Below are 19,031 nucleotides of genomic sequence, written 5' to 3' on the forward strand. Positions count from 1 at the left end.
CACTTAAAAATACGAGAAATTCATTAAAAAAAAAAGTTTCCCCGGATCGCCAAGGATGAGTGTTTCACTTGTGAGAGTGAATTTTCTGTTTTCACGCATAAGGAAATTATGTTGATCTCTCGCCCCTGAAAACGTGAGGGGCTGTGTACGGAGTACTCGATTTGGATTGGATTGGATGGGATGAGATGGGATGAGAGGGGATCATGGAGATGGATGGGATCAGGGAATCCTTGTATTGTCATTGGATGAAAACTCGAATGGGATTATGGAATCTGATTACATTATCCGTTTTCAGTCTGAATAAGCCGGATTCGGTTGTACCCTTGAAGCATGAGAGTTTCTTCAATATAGAAATGATGAAGATATATAGAGAGAGAGAGATATATATATATGTATATAAATACTCCGAATAATCCAATGCGGATATGGATATACCTCGTATGTCAAAGGGGATTGGCGGGAAAGGAGGTCCATTCATTGATCGCTTTTGAGTCCGGTGAGTCCGGTGAGTCCGGTAACTTCGGGTGTGGGATTTTGTTTGGTGTCCGCTGCAACCGGTCGTTGGGAGACATTTATTGTGGGTGAGCTAGGGAGTTGATGCATAGGTAGGCTTGTAAGTACTTCGTACTTCATCGGTAGGTAGCTCGGTAGGTATTAGGTAGGTATTAGGTAGGTATTAGGTAGGTATTAGGTAGGTATTAGGTAGGTATTAGGGAGGGTTCTTCAAGGTCGGTCCCTAGATTTGGTCGGTAGGGGAAAATGCTGTGCGAACGGTGTATATATTACTATATGAGCACAAGATGGGTATGTATTTAGGTAGGTAGGTAGGTAGGTATTCGGTAGCAATACGTCGTATGCGTATTCTTGATAGATTTAGGTAAGGCTGGCTACATAGTACACAGCATTCAAGGGATGAATCTAATTGGCTCTTTCGTATCCGTCGTATTAATGAGTCGTGTGAGAAAAACGTTGATGATCCATGAATAGGTAGGTACAGGTAGGTAACCTTACACAGAATTCTTAAGGGTCCATTCACATGATTTCACATGCAATTTCCTTTCCTTTCCTTTCCTTTCCTTTCCTTTCCTTCCCTTCCCTTCCCTTCCCTTCCCTTCCCTTCCCTTCCCTTCCCTTCCCTTCCCTTCCCTTCCCATGTATCCCTTCACTTGACATGATCTTTAATCTTCAATCTTTTCATATCTTCTCCACTCAAGATATGGATGAAAATGCTATCATCTCTGATTATTTGTCTCTTCCAAATAGGTAGGTACAATGTAGGTAGGTAGGAAGAAAGGTAGGTTTGGTGATTCATTCAATCAACCAATGAATTATGAAAGTCCACCAGTCTTGGAACTTTCACAACACAATTGGCAAACTCCGCGACTCCGTCTATCCCCACTGCCACTCCTCGATTACGTCAACTACAAGTGGAATTGACTTTGCTGGCACGCACTGGCAGCATGAACAACGAGCTATCAGAGCGAGCTATGGACTGACTTCTTGATGCTCGTTGTTCACGGCGCAACCAATCTCCCAAAGAGAATTCGAGCTCTAGACTATAAGCAAATTTCACATTCTCACGAATCTTAATATCAAACATCTCTCTCAAACAGGAAATATCCTAGTAAATGGTTAAAAAATTGTTGGAGGCTCCATAAGGCGGCTTATCGTATTCACCGTATCGCATCCGGAAACGGCGGAAAACGTCTTCAGCTTTCTCTTCCTTCTCTCTCCTGCCACATCTCAAAATTATATTGCAAATCATAACAATCATGGATTAGAAATTATTGATGTAAACAGGTCATAAAGCAGGAAATAATCGGGAACAAAGACGGAACCGGACAATGGCTTCAAAACCCTCCCCTCAGCATGGCAACGAGCCATTGCATGCTTCAACGTCAACTACCATTGCGGCAGATCAATACGAATTCAGCGATGATTTTTCGGACGAAGCAGAAACCATGGCAGTTCCTCATATATCAGATGAGGATGCACAATCTATCATTGGAGTTTCCCTCAGTCATGCAGCTTCACGTTTGAGAACTTCGAGAACACCTGCTGCAGAGAAGGCTGCCGCCATGGATAATTTAGAAGGTGGTTATTTTGACAGCGACCCTGAGACTCCGCTAGCATTAGAGCCAACTGCAAATGGGCCATTCGATGAAGAGTTACCAACAACTACAAAGGGAGAAGGATTGACATTGGAGACATCACCATCACCGAACCTTTCACAAAAACCACTTCCTCCTCTACCTCTGCCATCTCCCCCTTCGCCGTGGCGGGCAGGACCGAAGCCAATTGTCGTTACAGAACCACCAAATGATAGTCGCACGTCAGCAATGGCTAGTGTATTCAATAACGGGAATGGGAGGAAACGTCAAAGTTCATTATCTAGCAGTGCTGATGCGCTTAAAAAACTGCTGCCGAAGGGGCTACCTTCCATGGCTCAAGTAGGACACTTATTTAGTACATCAACGAGTTCGACTCACAAGTCTCGATCATCTATTAGTTCGCCAAGAAGCGCCACGTTCTCCCCCTTTTCTACCTCGCCTAGTCATTTAAAAGGTGAGGGGCAATCATCTACGAATAACAATCAGGTAAAGGGGCGCCTCACAACTCAATACCATCCATCACAACGTCATAGTAATTCACAACTTCAAAGTGCAAGTACAGCGAGCAATAACAACACAACAGAACGGCCATTGATTCTTCGCAGAGCAACATCTGATGATTCACTACTATATCATAGCTTATCTCGAAGTTCCTCACTGGGTGATGATACACGATTCGAAAATCACCGCGAACAAGTCAATTCTCGAGTCAAAGCTATCAGAGACTCTTTTCAAGATCGATCGACTTTTCGAATGCCACAACTTCCCAGTATGCCAAGTATGCCCCGCGTACCCAGTTTTGGCTTTAGCATGAACTTTTTGAATTCCAGCCCAGCGTCGTACAGATCAAGGTCAATTACTGATGCACATTCAGACGTATTGCCAGCAGTTATAAAAAAGAAACCACTCGAATCGAGTCCCTCCTTTTCGAAATCCGATTCGTTTTTTGGCGGTGAGAATACTCGGTCGTCGACGAAACCTACAAGTGCTTTAGACAAGGCAATGGAACATTTGACGGGTGATGTCGTAATTATGGGTGGATATCGAGGATCGATACTCCGATCTGCCAAAGCACCAAATCATCAACTTTGGGTTCCTGTCAAGGTAGGACTTAACCTCCGTAAAGTGGACCTGGAAGTTGGTCTGGATCCAGAGGACGAGGAAAGAATGGAAGAAAATATAATCCCATCTGGGATGCTTAAAAATATTGGACCAGTGGATATCTCCAGGCGATTATTCAAACGACTTCGCAATTGCGAAAATGCACAAAATGGGAAACTCAGAGTATGGGATTATGGTTATGATTGGAGGTTAAGTCCGCATCTTTTGAGTAGAAAGCTGAAAGCCTTCTTGGAGACATTACCTTCTAATCAGCCAGGTCCTAATGGAGAAAAGCCCACGGGCGCGCTGGTGATTGCTCATTCATTGGGAGGTTTGATCACGAGACATGTTGTGAATCAAAAGCCTGAGTTGTTTAGTGGAGTGATATATGCCGGTGTTCCACAATCATGCATAAACATCCTTGGTCCCTTTAGAAATGGAGATGCTGTCCTATTGAGTTCAAGAGTGTTAACCGCTCAAGTCAATTTTACACTACGGACTAGTTTTGTACTCCTTCCTGAGAATGGAGAGTGTTTCTTTGATCTCCATACAAGAGAAAGATATCCCGTCGACTTTTTCAATTTGGATGATTGGATCAAATATCGTTGGTCGCCTGTTACAGATCCACCACTGCCACCAATCTCTCAATCTGGTAGTGGACTTGGCAGTATTCTCAATCTCCAAATACCAAATAGTCTATCAAGTCTAACGATAACTGGAAAGAAAACTGGCTCAGGTTCGAACTCTGGCTCGGGCTCCGGTACAAATACTCCTCAACCCTCTTCACCATACCTCGGATCTGATTCTCGCAACGAAAATGATGATCGACATCACTCAACCGACCAATCCAAAACTAGTCGAGCAGCAGAAGCTCTCCGTGGAGTAGATGGTACGGATCGTACCCTTGCACCTCAAATGGGTAACTCCCTTGGTAAATCTTATAACCCTGCTCCCTCGGTGTCGACTCTTGTCACTCTTCCCCGCGACAAAGCAATCGCCTATCTACGACGCACGCTAGCCGAAACACTTCAATTTAAAAAAGAACTTCATCACAGACCCGAAATCTCGGAAGCAAATCGTTACCCTCCATTGGCAGTCATTTATGGAAAGTCAATACCCACGGTTTATGGAGCGAAGGTCGCAGGTAGAGAAGGAATTCCGTGTGCAGATGTTTATGACAATCTGGCTTTTGCAAGTGGGGATGGGGTTTGTCTGGCGAAAGAGGCAATGCTGCCAGAAGGGTATCAATTAGTTAAGGGAGGGAAAGTGAGGAGTGATAGAGGGCACGTCACTTTGTTGGGAGATTTGAATGCGGTGGGGAGAGCAATGGAGGTGATCAGAAAGGGGAGAGGAAAGGGTATTGGATTAGGGGTTTCGCAGGACTGACGAGTTGGGCATTGTACCAGTTGGTTTGCATTTTTAGCGAGATTGTATGGGAAATGAAAAAGGAGGGTGTTTATGGGGGGATGGAGTTGGCATATATGTCTCATTTTCGATCTCACGTTTACATTGCATAAGCATAGGCATAGGAGCGGGCGGCATGGTTGTTGTATACCTATTGTTTATTTCAGTTTCAACTGTCAGTTGGTGTTATATTTTCTATCGTTTTGTTTGATGGATGGGTGTATAGCGTGGAGGAGGGTGTTTGGGTGTTGGATCTTTGCCGAAAAGAACGGGAAAGTTGGATTAGGGTATTTGATTTCATTCTGGGGGAAAAAATCGAGAAGTGGTGAAGTGGAGAATCAAAAAAAATTGATAGATGTGTCGGCAACGATACATATGAAGTTATACGATATGATATGAGTTATAAATAGAGCCGATACATACATGGAATGCTTATCATGTTGAAAATACGTGCTAGTCGCATTAGCTTTTTCCAAGTATATATAATTTGCTATGAGATACATCCCGACATGTCTTGCAAGATGCAATGATTGTATCGCATTGTTCACTTGTTATATGTTAGAAGTCGAAAGTACGACGCGTATCCGATGTGCATTGCTTGTACGTGCTTCTTACCGTTGAGGTTGATTATAATCTTGACCTTTTAATGCAGACAGGTGTTACTGGTCGCAAGCTTGAGCAGCCTCAGATAATGATTCGTTGCGAGTCTGGTGGGTGGTGTATGCGGGGTCGCGTCGAAAGAGGGGTAGCTTGGCTGGCAGCAGATGGTTGGATCTGATGAGGTGGTATTGCTATTCCGGAGCAAAAAAATGTTGTGCGAGGCTTGTTTCTTTTTTGATTGGGTGGGTGGAGAGGAAGGATGATGATAGGGAGGTGAGTCGAGCTAAGTTCGAGTCTTTTTTATATATAAGTTCGTGTTCTCTTCTTTGGTTTCTCTCGAATGCAGATCAAGTATTCACGACTGTAATTTAAAACTCTGATTGCTATCAATATTGTCTTGTTGGATGTGCTTCCATTCTCACTTGTGTTTTATGAAAGGCTAAGGTAATGAATGGACTTGTCTTTACATCAAGCTGGAAACTAACGGAAAACGAAAGGTTTGCTCGATTCGAAATCACTTAAACCCGATCCCTCCACCCATTTTCATCACCCGCAGAATCACCATGCCTTGGCCACCATACAAAAAACCCACGCCCAAAAACAAATGGTCCATATACCCCTCCCTCCACGACAACGTAGCCCGTCTCCTAGCAGAACACAATCTCTGTTTCACATTCCACCCCATCGACGACCCGATCAGCTGTACCAAAGAATACGACACCAACATCATGGGTAAATTCACCTGTCGCAAACGTGCATGTCCCTCGCATGGATGGTCGAGTAAGAAAGTTGCAATCACGATACGTATGTATGCTGGAGAAAAATATAACGCGAGAGTGTATTATCAGCGCTGCAAGAGCTGTAATACGCTCAGTCAACCTATTCTGGATGATTCGTATGCGGAGAGAGTCGCGTATCGCATTAAGAAGTGGAGTGGAATTGAGATGGATAGGCCGGTGTATTATGGGACTAGAGAGAGTAATGGTCCGCATAATGCGGAATTGTGTGAGGGTTGTAGGGAGGGTCATTGTAGTGGGTTTGGGTTTGATGTTGATTGATGAGGTGATAGGTGGTCTACATTGTATTGAATTGTTGATTTATCTAATGGTAGCTAATTGCGCGGGATAGGATGGTGGAATAGGAGTAGTTGAGAGGGATGGAGATGGTTTGTTGGTCGTCTTGATGGTATGGATGTTCACCAGCTTTTAGGGTACATGAGACTTTTTCTTTGGCTATGGTAGTGGTATTCTTTCTCTAGGTGTGTAATAGTGTATGGGAATTATTAAGGATTGGAGATGAACGCAGAGCATGTTTGGGATTTCCTTTTCCATAACGTCCAAGCTGGTGAGCTAGGCAACTTTTCTGAATACGGTAGTTTGTATTGTTCAATTCATGTTTCTCTGGAAAAATCACTTGGCTCTGTGAAGCGTACTAGAGATATTATGATGATTATGCTACTTCAAATCCAGGGTGCTCCATCTTCCCTCCCTTCGCCTTGGATCATAATCACTAGCCTCGCATGCACGTGAAGTCTCTGTTCTTTTCGTATTGCATCACTGTCTACAGAGACCACAGGAAGTGCAGAGATCTATGCTCAGGGTAATATACAAGAGGCATGCATGTATCTATCATTCAGAGTACCAGACCAATCATTCATAAACTAGCCAAGCAAAAGCGCCCATAGAATCGACTTTAGCAGAAATACAAGAACCGCTGCATTTTTGTTTCGGAAAAAGAAAGGAGCGACCTAGAAGAACAGAACTACCTGCATCCAGACTGACACTATCAGACTTGGAATCACATCCATCGAAATCGACAATCAGGCAAGATCCAAATCGTATCAATCGAACAGTTTAACACTGCGACCGTTCAACAACCATCGCATTCGTTCCCACTGTAATCCATCTCCTCAATCACACACACAAAGCCACCCAACACGATTTACATTGGTAAAAGTAAAATTACACCTTCAACCACATGCCATCTAAGCGCTATCATAGCAACCCAACATTCGTAAACATCCATATCCAAAAGTCCCCTCGACCCGCATCTTCATCACAGTCACATTACCCATTTCCATTCCCAAACGAATGATTCATGCTCCAAATGCCTGCACGCGAAGGGAAAATCGACTCACAACAACCAACACCGTTTCTCGGCTGCGGCTATTCGCCACTATGTTGGGACTGTTGGTGACAATCTGCATGCCCAGGGGGCTAATTTGGGGGCCGTAAGGTTATGGTGTATCTTTAACTAACAAAATCACAGTTTTCACCCTCACAAATTAATGCAGAGAATGGAACCAACAGTTGGTTCCATCCATCCATCCATCCATCCATCCATCCATCCATTCACCCATCCCCGTCCGAAAACCCACCGGTAGATAAAAAACCCTCCGGAAACCAACTAACTACATAAGCAAAATACTGTACTGGGTCTTCGTATCCACACCCACAGGGCCGGGTATATCTTCGTCTAGAGTGAGCCAGGTGCCAGGCAAGGTGCGGAGATACATCTCATCGAGCGAATACGGTGTGGTGAGATAGTAAAGCTGCATATCTGCCTACTTATCCGGAACACACTAATTCCCTATCCTACCCTACCCTACCCTACCCATCCTCATCAGTAAGCCCTTTCCGTCCAGAGTCCGTAAGCAGAGCGTGGGTGGTGTGATCGGAAACCCGAGACTATGGTTAGGTACCTAACTATCTATAAATTTCATCTCCATCAGCAGCCACGGCTAAAGAACGGAGAGTTACATCGCAACGTCTTTCCCACCCCATCCCAAGCTAACTAACTAACTAAATAAACAATAACTCGGAGTCGTCTTCCTACTCGATAAATAACTGTCTACCTACATACGAGGGTACCTACCTACAACAATTAGTGGAAACAAACAACAGACAAACAAAAAAGCGAAATAAATAGCCGCTCGTATCCATAGTAAAGTATACAATGTAACCTCATTACCGCGCCAGTACACCATCACTCCGCACCGCATCGGACAAATCGCCGCATCTGAATTTGTACGAGTGAGCGACCAACGAGCAAGACGAGTCTCTTTTCTCTTCTGAAAAGGAAAGGCTTACAGATAGATGGATATGGATACGAGTACATACATACCTAGCACTTTATGATTCATTCTAACCAATTTCCTGACTCACTCACTCCACTCCCCAACATGTGATCTCTAACTCTGATTTTTTCCCTTGATTCTTGATTCTTACCATCCATGTCATATGTCATATACCAGGTACGATACAGTGAAGCACCATCATGATTGCCTCCAAACCGGTTCTGATCTACCTTTCGCTGCGAGGAAGTATCCCGTGGAACGCAATTGAAGATTCCAAATCTCACCTCACCTCACCTCACCTCACCTCATCCCTCCCACTCCAAAACTAGCCCATACTACACTATACTATTATACTATCCCTCCTGCACAAACAAAAATCCATCCATCCAATGACCTCATAAAGCCAACCCATCCGCCCCCAATCCCCAATCCCAAACACCAAATACATTAAACCCATCACGCACCCATTCCCTCCCTGCACACAAATCTCGTTTCAAAGTGTCAGACCATTACCAGGGTCTGCACCAAGGTATCGGGTACTTGTTCGTAAGACTTCCTTATTCATATCTACATCTAGTCCCTACGTAACCCTCGTGGCATTAAAGAAAATGAAATGTCCTCTTTATAAAATGCAATTAATATGTAAAAATGTGGCATGTTCAATAGCCTGAGCACTAAATATGCAACTTCAAGTAATCATCTACCTTTATAACTTTGTAATTCTTTATGGTCGCTATAAATACGCTAGTTCATACAAAACTGGTAAAGTTTCTCCTATCCCCATAATCTGTCTCTCCACCCTCCACACTTCTCTGCCATACCACAGCATAGCCGGGCCCAAGCTGTCAGACTCAAAGATAACCTTATGCCATGTCATGTATGTAAAGTATAACGTCAGAGTTATGCTTGGGCTAATATATTATGCTTAAGCCTTAAGCCTATCCATAGCATGTTACGTAGAAAATGCGCCAATCCATTCCTCAATCCCAGGAGAATTCCTTCCCCAAACGCCCTTAATATATTTCTAACTGGATTCGATTTGATCTCTGGCTTTATACACCATGCACGATAAGCAATGTGCACGTGAATGTCGGATGGAATCCTAAAATTATTCAATGTACTTTTCATCTCACATGATGTCTTCTCACTCTTCTTCATCCACTATATCCTCCACCGTCACCGCCTTGGCTTTCCCTTTCTCTCGTCTCCTCATTTCGCCATCTTCATCTCCTCTTGGCTCACTATGCTCGGCTGAACTACTAGTTGATTCACCAGTACCTGTCATAGTATCAAGAGAAACATGAGGATCTATCTCCTCATTACGGTCATGTGGAGGCGAAGTTGACACTGAATGAGCGCCATCAAGATTGTGATTACCAGTCAAGCTTGATCCTGTAAATAGTTGTGAATTTCCCCAATTAGGTAAACTAGGAGGGTCAACAAATGGATTTGTATTTGTAGAAGCTGGTTCTGTAGATGTGGGAATTGTTGATGCCGATTGGTCAGCCGAGATAGAAGGCGGAGTTTCAATGGCATTTGTTTCAGAAGAGCCAACCGAGCCGGCTTGCGAATTGACTTGTTCAGTGTTGATTGGCGTGGCGCTATTATTAGAAACATCACTTCTCTCAATTGTAGGGCTGACTACGTTTTGCGTAGATGCAGAGGCTATAATAGGATCGTTAGATGTCGATGCTGCTGCAGGTCCTGGTGTCGCTGCTTGGCCCGGTAATGGCGCATTATGTAGTCTTTCTAATGGGAGAAGTGACCAGCCCTCTGGTATGACAACTCCAGGTGGAAGGTCAGCACTACCGGATGGTATTGCTGAGGTATTGGGCCGTGCGCTGTGTCTGTGCACTTGTGGTTGAGTTGATGGTCTACTGAATGAGGGGACGATTTGCGGCGGATTTTGAAAGGTTGGCATATGCGGCAAGGGAAAGTTTGCTGCCAAAGGATCCGCGGCGTTATTTTGTAAATTTCTCAATCTTGTCAACTCGTTTTGTAACAATTGAACAATCAATAACTGCTGCTGACTCAATTGCAAGTTCCGAATTTCCTGCGCGACTTGCTGCTCGAGTTCTTCTAAGTGTTGTGGTAATTGGCCAAGTGGAAACGCGCCATTCTGTCCAGGATCCAAAAGCACTGGCGGGGCTTGAGGTTGTGCTCGACGAGGGATACCTAGTTCTAAGCCATAAACTCTAGGTCCTGCACCTGCGGCATTCGCTTGACCTCCTGGGGGGTTTTGAAGGGCAGCGAAATCATTCAGGTTTGCCTGACCAAAGCCGACTCTGATTGGTCCAAGATTAAGCATACGCATACCGCGGCCACGAGCAGGAGCTGCTACAGGTCCAGCACCAGCACCAGCTCCAGCGGGTCCATCTTGTTGGCCGGGAGCGGGTTGATTAGCTCTTGCATTTCGATTTGCATTGGCTTGTGCGTCTTGAGGTGTTTCTACCACAGGATTTCTACATGTTGGGCATACTTGTTGTCGTTCAAGCCAGCTCTTCAAGCATCCTAGATGGAGAATATGACCACAAGGTAACTTCTTTGGCCTTGTACGCTCGTTGACAGTGCCTGGCCTGGGTTGTGCGCCAGCAGGTACTGCTGGGTTTGTTACAGACCAAGGTCGCATCTCTTCTCGACATATAATACATGTATCTTCCCTTTGAATATCCTCAACAGTCGCATCTTCATACCTTGTGTTCATATCATGAGTTGCTCTACGGTATCTCAAGAATGCAGTAAGTCGTTTGACGAATGATCTTGCCGTAACAAATAGATCTCGCATAATATGGATAGGAAGGCCGTAGAATGTGAAAAGGATGAAAAAGAATGAAGAGTAAATGGATAGCTTGAGGAAGTCTATTTCAATGTTAGTAAAAGGAAAAAGATGAGATAAAAATATCAACTTGCCTGTTATCAAATCAAGGGTCAAAACCCATTGACCCTTTGCTTCCCACCCGGGAACCTCGATATCCATTTCTTCAACATCGTCCTCCGAAGGTAAAGGAGTTGTAGGCTCTTGATAATTTTCGCCAGCTTCCGCGCGCGCAATTTCCCTCTGCCTGATCATTTCTGCCCTCTCCTCTCTAACCTCTCTCTTCCTCTCAATTAATCTCTCCTCTGTCTGTTTTTTGACTGCTCTCATCTCCATCACAGAAATGAGATATCTACAAGCGGTGGAAGAACTTGAGACGGTCAATACCGCAAATTCAAACAAGAACATAACCATCATGTTCGGCCTTGCTTGTTGAATCACCGTGTTAATCGTATAACTCATCAACCACGCATCGTAAATGACCGAGACCGCCAAGGATATCGACAATCGAATGTGGAAGAGTTTTGGATTAGCAGGTGGTTGCTGCTCTAGAATCTCAACTCGACCATCTCCTATCCATCCCCAAACTTTGCCGGTGAGAAGAGCGACAAACATGACGAGAAACCAAGCTCCAACCTCTTCCCTGAATATGGTCATGGCGAGACATGTTTCTGTGATGGCGAACCAAGCTTTCTCATATAACTGCTCAATTTCGATGGGTCGTAGAGGGCCGTAGCAAAGTCGTTGAAGTCCGTACATGAAACTAGAAAAAACGAATAGAATCTAAGAAACTGTCAGCAATCGGAAGTTTCGGCGGGGTGACGTCGCAGATCGTAGAAGTGAGAGATATAAGTTCAAAGCATACCAGATTGATCAGGATCTATCGGGAGTTAGCCATGTTCATCGATTAAAGTGTTTGAAGCTCGAAAACTACATACCATGAGACACAAATTACTCTGCGCCAGATAAACACATGCTGAATAGAAGTTTGCGCGCTGATTGAACGCAGAAAGAACCACTGCAGCTGCCAGACCAGTGGATATACCGGCATACCAAGCAAGTCTTGAGCCCATTGTGCCTATGTTGAGCTTTCCACCTACGACCACGTAAAGTTGGTAGATGGGCAGCTCTGTACCTAGCTCTGTAGCTTCAATCTATATGTATATGTGGCGTGCTCTATGCTAAACGCTCAAAAGACACGCGACAACCGGATGAGTTCAAAAATGACGGTATACTCTTTGCCGATATTCTCAGAAGTGAATCAAGTACCCATTCTCATACTCATCATTTTCTCGTGAATGAAATTGATTTGTCCTAATTGAAGTTCATATGATGCGGTGCTGTAGCATACTAGGTAGCTGGAGGTAGGTAGGTAGGTAGAACTGGCCACTTCTGCGGATAAGAGCTGTGGCGTTGACAAACTGTGAGAAAGTGTGGCTCGTGCTTTTCTTTATCTTAGGTAGCCGACTGTGGTGAAGAAGACAAAATGATTAATAATTATGTCATCTTGCATTCTCGTATTTGTATATATTTGTATACTAGGTAGGTAGTTGGCTCGTGGGTGGCTGCTTGGATATTTGTGTATAGAAGAGGACAGCAACATTACCAGAATATGAAGATATACGTCGCATCTACTGTACTCGGTCATTGATTGCGAGGCCATCGTATTTCACAACGCATTATTCCTCTTTCCATATCTTCCGACTATGTAGATTCAATACTACCTAGGGACGTGCTCGGAATCATTACCAGCTTAGGATAATCATCGCTGTCGGCATTCCATCAGGCTGAGAATACATTGCATTGATTGAAATCCAGTCAAAATGTAGACATTTAAAAGATCGAGCGAGATTCATTGATAAATCCAGTATGCCCCCTCGAGGCACCATCCCATGTTTCATTCCCCACTGTATGAAGTACCTGCCGTCCCGACAACTACGTACCCAGTGGTATAATCTATGCACCTTTCGTCTCATCGTCAATCAATCCAATATCTATCTATCTATAGTACGCCGACCAATTAACCTACCTACCTTGCCCTACCTAGTAGAGCCAACTATTCTGCATCAAGATAAATTACCATTTTCCACAACTTTGATCCACTCAACCAGACTATACCACCACAACACCACACCACGTACCCATCCATCACACTCCATCACATCAAAGTATTCCAAGAGATCTTATGCCTTGACCTCGCTATCCCCAACCCAACCCAATACCACCTTACCCTTATCACATTGTCACCAACCAATAAAATCCCTTTCCATCCCTTCCCAGCTCTCCTCTCTTGGCCCTTGCTAACCCCTCACAATGCATCCTCGGGCATCTCCTTTCAATCAATCGTTTCTCATGACCATCAAAACGCAGCCACCAAAAGTACATTATTCTCAATTCAACCATCTGCATGAGACTATGCATAAGCCTACACTTACGATATGCACGACGCAAGATGAATCCGGATACCCGCTTGCCCTACACCTTCCTTACGTCTCCGGCCGGATCTCGCTTCACTCTTGGACTTGGACTGATGATGTACCCATATTTGCAAGGCAGAGCTAGCTTTACGTCAATCTATCCATCAATTCATCACATCAATGCCGATCATGATCTACATGGCGTGCAGTCCCAACAATCGGATCTCAGCGCGATAGGCATAATGCAAGGCGATCTACCCACACAGACAGCTACTTGTGCTTTTCATCAATTTTCAGAAAGGAAAAAAAAAAACATCCATGTCACATTCAATGCAGTATGAAATTTGAGTTGAGAGACCATTGCTCTTGATTCTTTCCTAGATTCCTATCCTAGATTGACTAACTATTACTTTACTTTCAATTCTTCCACATACAGTAAGTAGCGCAATAATGCCATGACACGTCCCCTCCTCCAATGCAACCGCCTTCCTCGCTTCCAAAATATACCACAAAAAATGGGCCAGCCAAAGTAGTGATCTTACACATCCTCCCTTTCCTCATTTATCTCCTTATTCACACGAAAGAAAAACTCCCATAACAAAAATCTGTCTGATGCATATGCAATAGATAATGCAAGTAGATCGCAATAGAAAGAAAAGAGCACACCGCGACTTTTGTATTGTCCTCAAATCCATATCGCCCATACATGTATATGATATTGTATAAAATTTTCCAAAACAAAAAGATAAAAGAAAAGTAGAATAGAAAAATGGTATCGTCCCGTCCCGTTAAAGTATATCTCCCTTAGATATATGTAAATGGTATCCAAAGCGCCGATATAAAACATATGCAAAATGCCCCAAATCATTTGAGCAAATCATAAAAAAATGTCCATCTCATAACCTCATAAACAAAAGTGGAGTGTGGAAAAGTAAAGTAAGAAGAGGAATTAATTCTCTCTCTTAACCTCCATCAACCTCTCCAAATCCATTCCCGTCAGATCATCTGCGATCCAAGGTCCCTTTTCCTCTTCCGTAGCATTGTGGAAGGCCTCCGCTCTTCTCATAGTTTGCACATCGAGATCGGTAACGTAAGCTTTTTCATCACCGAGCTTGATGCGTACCTCGTAATCGGTATCGAGCATCATATCGTCCTTCCAGAGACGGCGAGGTCCATCAAAGACAGTGAGAACACGCTTCTTCATCTTCATTTGAGATGTAGGGCATCCCCATGATGAAGGATAGTCCTTGCGCTTCTTACGTCCTTTGGTATTTAGAGTGACGCCACCTTTGGAGTGAGTCATGCCTCTGGACTTTTGGACGCCGTTGACTGGGTTGCGGTTTTGACGGCCTTTGCGGGATGTACGGACACGGATGGAGTAGTCGTCGTCGTTTTCATCGTCAACTTCCTCATCATCATCTTCTTCGGCTGTTGAGTAAACGTTGGTAGTGACTGGAAGGGCGTTGTTGCGGAGAGTTTCATGGACATCGTGATCTTGTTCAACCTCTGCAAGGCGACGAGCGTTGATTGCCTCGGAAGGTTCCTCTTGTTGAACAATGCGGAGAACACAGTCATCGAGATGCTCATAGAAGTCTTGAGCATTGCTGAAAGTAGCCGAACAGGTAGAGCACTTTCCAGTAGCATCTGGTGCATATCCCGAGAGCTTCTTTCCACTGTTGATGCTTGCGGAAGTCTTCTTACGGCTATTTGGTGGGGTTTGTTCTACGGCATGTACTGAAGTGAGATGTCTCTTGAAGACATCAGCACGGTTGAAGGATTTTTCTGCCGCAGATCCGGAACCTGGGCAGAAACCGCATACCATTGTCCCTTTGTAATGAGTCAAGGTGTGGCGGTTTTTGTCGTATTTTCGAGCGAAGCCCTTGACGTGGTAGTCACATGTCTGTATGGGGCATTTTTCCGGGCGCTCATTTTGATGGGTCAACATGTGAGCTTTAAGATCTTTGAAGATCTTTCCACATTCTGGCCAGGTGCAGCGGCCCTTTTCTTTTGATTCTTCACCACTGAAGTTACCATCTTGGGAACCATAAGATTGGTGAGAAATGGTCAAAGATGGCCGTCTGATCATTGGTGCAGGATATGGATAATATTGAGAGCCCAAGTAAGGGCTTGCGCTGTCGACCTTGGCAGGTCCAGGACTTCTTGAGGAGTGTTGAGATGGAGATGGAGATGTGTGATACATTGGTGCTTGGTAAGGAGACAATTCGGATTGTCCGACAGCTGATGTTGGGCGAGTAGCGGAAAAAGGAGCATGTAAAATGGATGGGTCTAGAAATTTATGTTAGAATGTAATCCTTTTTGAGTTTTCTTGGCGAATAAAAATGTATGAAGCCAGTGAGGGAATTGACAGAGAGAAAACACACAAGAAGATTGAAGTGGAGCAACAAAATTGCCACTGGACTGAGAAAAGAAAGGAGATTGTTGAAATGAAGAATATGATGTTGTCGGTTCCGAAGTGAATGCTTGCGCTATTGAAGTAGTAACGGGAGATAACCTTATCTCGTTACTACGACCGGCGCTAGTTGGAGACTTAAAGCTTGAAATTGGTCGACCAGATACAGGAGAAATTGAAAGTACAGAAACATGAGGAGATTTCAAACATTCTTCTCTAAATTCTTTTCGAAACGCACTGACGGGTGTGATTGGTGAAGCAATTGATCGCGAAGAATCCATTGGAGTATGAAAATCATGAATAGAAGAGGATGAAGAAGAAATGGAACGGTTCTGACGAGGTGTAGATCTAGAGATATTTTCACACTCACCAACAAAGCCTGGTTTGGCCGAATTGAAATCTACAGTAAAGTCTTCCATACCTGCAGAGAAGTTGTAGTCGGTTCCTTGACCAAAGTTATCGTAATTCACGATAGTTGGGTTGATACCAAGTCCAGAGCCCCACTCAGATACTGAAACCATGTGGCCGTGGTTTGAATTGGGAGAGCCGATGGTCGAGGATGTCACCGAAGGTCCACTGGCTGCGGAGTAATTTGATGGCGCAGCTCCTCTAAGTTCTGGTGACTCAACAAAATGTTGGGGACCTTCACTATACATAGTTGTGGAATCGAATCCGGTGCTGGTAGGGTAGATATCTTGTGTTCTCGAGTATGCATACGCAGCGTCGTGTTCGATCTGAAAGTTTGGCATGCTGTTGTATGGATATTGAGGAGAATACATATTTGCTTCGGGGAAAAGTGGAAAGTCGTTTTCGTTTTGATTTCCCATGTGTCGCGATAGCATATGGAATGAATGATCAGATACCGAGACCATGTTGTGTTGTGAGAGTTTGTTTCGAAGACGGTGATGGCTGGCTATTTTGGATTGGGATGATAGCCACACTTATCGCCGACTAGATATACCGATCAGTAAACTGCTTCACGGACCATCTACCCAAGGCTGTATGCGAAATACCTTTGGTTCCTTTGCAGTTCCAGTATAAGAAAGTGTGCTATATATCCAAGAGGGTTGCAATGTATGAATACTTTGTGAGGATGTCGTTGTGCAAGTTGATGTAGATACTTGGGAATAGTTGAATCAAGGTAGTATTTGAAGATTGGAGATGTGATCTGAGACAGGAAGCCGATGAACGAAGCCGACGTAAGAAGAGGGCGAGGCGCGGAGAACATATATATATATATATAAAAGGTATGATGACCGAGAATGTGGTTGACGAGAGACAAAATAGTAATGTAGGGTTTAGTTTAGGTAGAAGGTGTAAGATTAGGTATGATACATTAGTTCGGGGAGGATGATCGAAGCCTTTCAAGGTTGATGTGTTTATTGCCAAGCGGGAGAGCGGGACATGTATCAATGTTTGTAGTAGTTTGGTAAGGCCTGTCTAGGTGTTCTTGAATCCTAGTGGTATGATATGGAGTAGATATGGGGTGGAGAGTGTAGATGTGTATGATGAAGGATGAGCATGAACATGTTCCTTTTCTAGAAAGTTGGGGCATCTTGAGGATTAATATTATATTGTAATATTGGTGGTATGGAGATGTAATGGGACTGTCTAGTGAGATCAAAAGATAAAAAATTACCAGGTATGGAGTAGTTCTGGACGGGAATGGATAAGAAGGCTTCAAAATAGTCGACCCAGAAAAATGCAAGATGCTAAGCCCGGACATGGGAACATGGATAAAGAAGACATGGGGTTGAAGTCGAACCTTGAGCTTGGGACATGGGCATTTTGAGCAAATCATTTTCAGGGATTCTGTTACTTTGGAACGAAATGTTTCTTTTTTTTTTTTTTCTTGTTTGCCCTGACCTATTACTGTCAATCAACCCTTGATAAGTTGCGATTTGACTTCAATACCCCCAAAAGACCCTATAGAAGGTATCTTTACTTTATTGATTATCTAGTCAAAAAAATGTTTACTTTTCACACACACACACACATATACACATCTAGACGTATCTAATTGGTAAGGTTGATACAATACGTACGATAGACACCACTAGTAAGGTACGAGTCCAGTCTAGATCCAAAATTAAGAAGAAAAAACCGCTGGAAATTCCCGTAGATAGGATAGTACTACGTCTGTTGAGATTAGTTCCCGGTAGATAGTACTATAGTAAGCAGATTAGACTAACAGTCACTAATTGACTAATTGACTAAAATGTTTCTTTAGACGAAAGTCATCACAGACCTCATCTAGAGTGACAGATTGACAGAACGGTCGTTGAATAAAAATATATTCTTACGATCTGATCCAATAACTATGTCCACAATTTACCTAGGCTCCGATTCCTCTTCACAGAAGTAGTATTCAAACAGCACAGCACAGCACATTGTGGCTTCTTTTTTCCGTGGCCTCGGTCTGGTCGCTCCTCCACCGACCTTATAACCTTACAACTTTACCTTACCTCGCCGCAGTGTATGCATAATGATTAGTGCATCAAAACCAAGCAATGCACATGAATCCACAAAATTCACTTCATACGCCATTATTCCATACACAACACAGCAGGCACCTTGGATCAATCATACACAGCCTTACCCGAATGCATCTGGCAAATGTATGGCGGACTTTCCACTTGGCTGGGCATACCCATCTTACAACCTTGCACCTACCTCGCACACAGAATCTCAATAACCTTACAAGGGATGGGGGTAACTTGCAGCACTGGCGCTGCGTGCATTATTAGTGGCCGCCTGGAATCTCCGTCCCACCATCGCCATCTCCGTCTAGTCGGTCAAGACTCAAGACTCACTCCACTTTCATTATCTATTTGCCAAACCAGTTTGGAACACACACACACATATCCACTCACCTGATATACAAGGACAAAAGTTTAATTGTAGTTTGGGGTAAGATTACGAAAGATGCTTAGGCCAGAAGTGAGAGATGAGATATCGTAGAATAAGCCAACCAGATCATGAGTACCGGAAATCCCTAGACGAACGTGCTAAGAATCATGGCCCCCTGTCGCTGGTTGTTCCCGAGACTTTAAAGATTGATTACCATCACAAATCTACTAGGAGCAGGGGAACATTT

The 19,031-nt window shown here is 43.9% G+C and overlaps 4 protein-coding genes across 4 annotated transcripts; 2 read left to right on the forward strand and 2 right to left on the reverse strand.

The window, feature by feature from the left end:
• Positions 1-1,844: 1,844 nt before the first annotated feature.
• Positions 1,845-4,598, forward strand: EAE97_004040 (uncharacterized protein; the record flags this gene model as incomplete). Its single annotated transcript, XM_038874552.1, has 1 exon — positions 1,845-4,598. The coding sequence occupies one exon, from the start codon at positions 1,845-1,847 to the stop codon at positions 4,596-4,598; it is 2,754 nt and encodes a 917-aa protein (XP_038735161.1).
• A 1,181-nt stretch (positions 4,599-5,779) lies between these two features.
• Positions 5,780-6,274, forward strand: EAE97_004041 (uncharacterized protein; the record flags this gene model as incomplete). Its single annotated transcript, XM_038874553.1, has 1 exon — positions 5,780-6,274. One exon carries the CDS (start codon positions 5,780-5,782, stop codon positions 6,272-6,274), a length of 495 nt encoding a protein of 164 aa, XP_038735162.1.
• A 3,162-nt stretch (positions 6,275-9,436) lies between these two features.
• Positions 9,437-12,180, reverse strand: EAE97_004042 (uncharacterized protein; the record flags this gene model as incomplete). Its single annotated transcript, XM_038874554.1, has 4 exons — positions 9,437-11,151; positions 11,203-11,890; positions 11,973-11,987; positions 12,046-12,180. 4 exons carry the CDS (start codon positions 12,178-12,180, stop codon positions 9,437-9,439), a joined length of 2,553 nt encoding a protein of 850 aa, XP_038735163.1.
• A 1,693-nt stretch (positions 12,181-13,873) lies between these two features.
• On the reverse strand, positions 13,874-17,567 carry EAE97_004043 (uncharacterized protein). The gene is made up of 3 exons (XM_038874555.1): positions 16,948-17,567; positions 16,305-16,885; positions 13,874-15,810 (listed from the first exon to the last, which is right to left on the reverse strand). The coding sequence occupies exons 2-3, from the start codon at positions 16,804-16,806 to the stop codon at positions 14,474-14,476; spliced, it is 1,839 nt and encodes a 612-aa protein (XP_038735164.1). The 5' UTR covers positions 16,807-16,885; positions 16,948-17,567; the 3' UTR covers positions 13,874-14,473.
• Between the last annotated feature and the right edge of the window lie 1,464 nt (positions 17,568-19,031).

The sequence above is a fragment of the Botrytis byssoidea genome (genome assembly GCF_014898295.1).
Source record: "Botrytis byssoidea strain MUCL 94 chromosome Unknown BBYS_006, whole genome shotgun sequence".
Taxonomy (NCBI): domain Eukaryota; kingdom Fungi; phylum Ascomycota; class Leotiomycetes; order Helotiales; family Sclerotiniaceae; genus Botrytis; species Botrytis byssoidea.